This window comes from Solanum pennellii, chromosome 10, assembly GCF_001406875.1.
Source record: "Solanum pennellii chromosome 10, SPENNV200".
Taxonomy (NCBI): Eukaryota; Viridiplantae; Streptophyta; class Magnoliopsida; order Solanales; family Solanaceae; genus Solanum; species Solanum pennellii.
Window position 1 is genome coordinate 78,972,082 of NC_028646.1, and position 3,597 is coordinate 78,975,678.

The window sequence follows — 3,597 nt, forward strand, 5'->3', positions numbered from 1 at the left end:
TTTATATGATTTTAAATAATTTTAACTTTAAAAATTAGCTTTTACGATTAAATTAGGTCTAAGGATCCTGGAAAAATTTACTGAACACGTACAAATAATTGACTTCGACCATATTAAATGAGTTTTTGTAGAATTCAAATGAACACAAAAAGTTTGTGAAACTATACAATTAATCTAATTAATTCCTACTGGATAAATTAGAGTTTACTTAATTATATCTTCCTAATAAAATATAATTAAAAGAGTATTTGAATCAAAATAGAGTCAAATTAGCTAGCATATGAAGAAAAACTCAAAGAAAAGAATGTATAATAATTTTGACAGATTCCAAACAAGTGGAATAATTTATCTTTAATTAAGATATATTCAGAACAATGTTAACTACATATGGGCCAAAAGAAAAAAATTCTTCTTTAGGCAGATTCTTTTTTTTTTTTTGAAGTGGTATAGTATTTATATTTCTTTTTCAAACTATTTGAAGTTTGAACAGTGGTCAAGAAGGTCACTACCAAAAAAATAAAATAAATAAAAATTAGCGGCGAACAAATTCTATCTAAAAATAGTAAATATTCGTCGCTGATCCTATTTAATGAGAAATTGGCGATGAATCATCAAAAATACATTATTAGTTAAGAGTTATTTAGCGGTAAATATCATAGCTAGGGCGAAATATGAACTATTTTCCTTTGTTGGTGCATCTCTACCATCGTTGTTACTCCTTTCGTTTCAGTTTATTTATCTAACTTACTTTTTCTTAGTCTGTTTTTTTAAAAAAATGTTTGTTTCATTTGTTGACAATTCTTTAATTCTAACTTTCCACATGACATACTAAAAATCACAAGATGTAAATACATTCTAATTAGATATCTTTATAAGTTTAAGAAAATAAGATTCAAAAACTTTATTTACTTTCTTAAAATTCGTGTTAAGTCAAATAACATCACATATTAGGATTTGGGATAGAGGGAATATATATATATATATATATCAATATTGTATAACAACAACATACACAAGGGGAATCTAAGGAGGGGGATTTGTACGCAACCTTATTCCTGTGTTGTGAAGATAGAAAGTCAGCTTCCGAAATATTACATATTAATGTATGTATAAGTTTTTTTAAAAAAAATTCTTTTTGACTATTTAGACTCTTTTTAAGTATATGAGTATCACATCTACTTGTAAAAGAATGAAAAGGAAAGGGAAAAATAATAAAAAGATATATTCTACAGCTTGCTCCAACTCAAAATAATACCTTCATCCTCCAGCATATAAGGAGCTCAAAATACTCTCTTTTTACCACCAAAAAAAAAAACCATATATTATATTTCCCTTCTTGTTCTTCTTGTTCAATTTATTACTAAAAAAATGGCCCAAAATTGGACAACAAAACAAAACAAAAAGTTTGAAGAGGCATTGGTTATGTATGACAAAGACAATAATGGTGAAAAATGGCATAATATAGCAAGATATGTTGGTGGAAAATCAGTTGAAGAAGTTAGAAGGCATTATGATCTTTTGCTAAAAGATATTACTCAAATTGAAAATGGTCAAGTCCCTTTGCCTAATTATAGGACTACTTCTGATCAAACCAATGCTAGAGGTTATGCTAATGATCAAAGGTACTATACATATCGAGTTTAAGTTATATACATTCTAATCATATATATCTGTCGATAGCTAGTAATAACTAGATTTTGAATTTAAGTTATATACATTCTGATCATATCTGTCGATAGCTAGTAATAACTAGACTTTGAATTTAAGTTATATACATTCTGATCATATCTGTCGATAGCTAATAACAAAGTAGACTTATTTTCAAGATTACAAATCATCATGCAATGCATGTAGATATTCTTTGGCTGACGTTATACATTTTTTAATTATTTGACTATCAATTCTCTGTGTAACAAGATTTAATTAGATTAATTATAAAGAATTTTTATAATGGTTAGTTATAAACGGTTAGAATGGTCATGTGCTTCTCAATATTGATTCGTATGAAATTAGCATGATCGAGCGATCAAATTATTGAAAGAAATCATCCATTTCGTAATGTTTTTTCATACCAATTTATACTTTTTTAGTGATTATTTTATAATTATACAGTTAAATTTTAGAATGATCATGTGCTTCTCAATACTAATTCGTATGAAATTAGCATGATCGAGCGATCAAATTATTGAAAGGAAACATCGATTTCATAGTGTTTTTTCATAACAATTTATACTTTTTTAGTGATTATTTTATGATTATACAGTTAGTTTTAGATAATCTGACAATGTAAAAAATTCTTTACGTTACAAGTGTAAAGGAGTTAAACTCTAAGTTGTATATCCTTAAAAGGGTGACGATTTAGACATATCGATAAGGCAAAAAAGTTTTAGTATCTTTTATATATTCACCTTTGGCTTGAAATAAAAGCTAACTTTTTTTAGCAATTATTATTATTATTTTTATTGAATAATAGTATTATGATTATTGAACCTAACCAACTTATATAAAATGACTATGAATTATTTTTTTTCTTTGAAATATTGATGTATCATTTAATTATAATCAACACGTCGCAGCATATTTTTCTTATTTACGAAAATTTTTTTACATACATCTATTTTTCAAGCGATTATATATACATACTTGTTTGACTAGCATTTGTCATTGATCATCATTATACAATATAATTGATCCTTCATTTTCAGCAAAAAATATAGATAATATGAAAAAGTTTAATCGTATAAATATTATAAGTTCTAAAATTATTTTTTTTAAAAAAAAAATCAAGATAATTTTTTAATCCGCCTCACGTGGATATAAACAATAATACAATGTAATTTCATGGATCGGTCTACGAGGGGATATTGCGCAATTTATTCATATCTTGTGAATATAAAAAAGTAATTTATAATACACTATTAGCTCAAACAAAACTTATAAAAAAAATTAAGCAGATAAAAGAAATATAAAGTCGAATGGAAACAACTAAGAGCAACAATAATTATTTATATTATTAAGGTGATGATATATTAGTTTTTATTAAAAAAATTTAACAATATGATTTTATATTTATTCTGTTTGCAGGCTTCTGAAGAATTTAAAACTACAGTGAGCAGAAATTTGGACTCATAAGTCAACGGTCAATGCCATATTTATCCAAATGTGTCTGTTTATAAAATTCCAAAAAATTGGAATCTTTAATTAATTGTAAATTCATGTTTTTAATTAAGTGTTTCTTATCTTATGTATTAATTAAATTACTGTTGCCCAATTAAGAGATAAGAAAAATGTGTACGTAACTTAATGTTTTTTTTACCTTTAAATGTACCTTTATTTCTGCATAAGTTTAAATGTACCTATAATATATAAATTTGAGAATTTTTTAGCTTAATTGTGTACTTAAGCAATCATTTTATATTCAATTATACAATTTGGGACGATATATATATATGAACTTTTTGACGTATAAATGTTCAAAACAGATATTTTTAGCGATTATAAAATCATCAGCTTCGAATATAATTATTTTTTCATGGCAATACGAATTAAATTGTTGCTTTTATATCGACTTTAAAGTACCATAGCATTTCGAAAATA

The 3,597-nt window shown here is 25.2% G+C and overlaps 1 protein-coding gene across 1 annotated transcript; it reads left to right on the forward strand.

Moving 5' to 3' along the window:
* The first annotated feature begins 1,296 nt into the window (after positions 1-1,296).
* On the forward strand, positions 1,297-3,370 carry LOC107032295 (protein RADIALIS-like 1). Its single transcript, XM_015233882.2, has 2 exons — positions 1,297-1,622; positions 3,085-3,370. The coding sequence occupies exons 1-2, from the start codon at positions 1,369-1,371 to the stop codon at positions 3,110-3,112; spliced, it is 282 nt and encodes a 93-aa protein (XP_015089368.1). The 5' UTR covers positions 1,297-1,368; the 3' UTR covers positions 3,113-3,370.
* Positions 3,371-3,597: the final 227 nt, after the last annotated feature.

Excerpts from the sequence above, each read along its gene's own strand:
- LOC107032295 (XM_015233882.2), top strand. The coding sequence starts at position 1,369 with ATGGCCCAAAATTGGACAACAAAACAAAACAAAAAGTTTGAAGAGGCA. Across the intron at positions 1,623-3,084 it reads GGTTATGCTAATGATCAAAG|GCTTCTGAAGAATTTAAAAC; the intron begins GTACTATACATA and ends TTCTGTTTGCAG.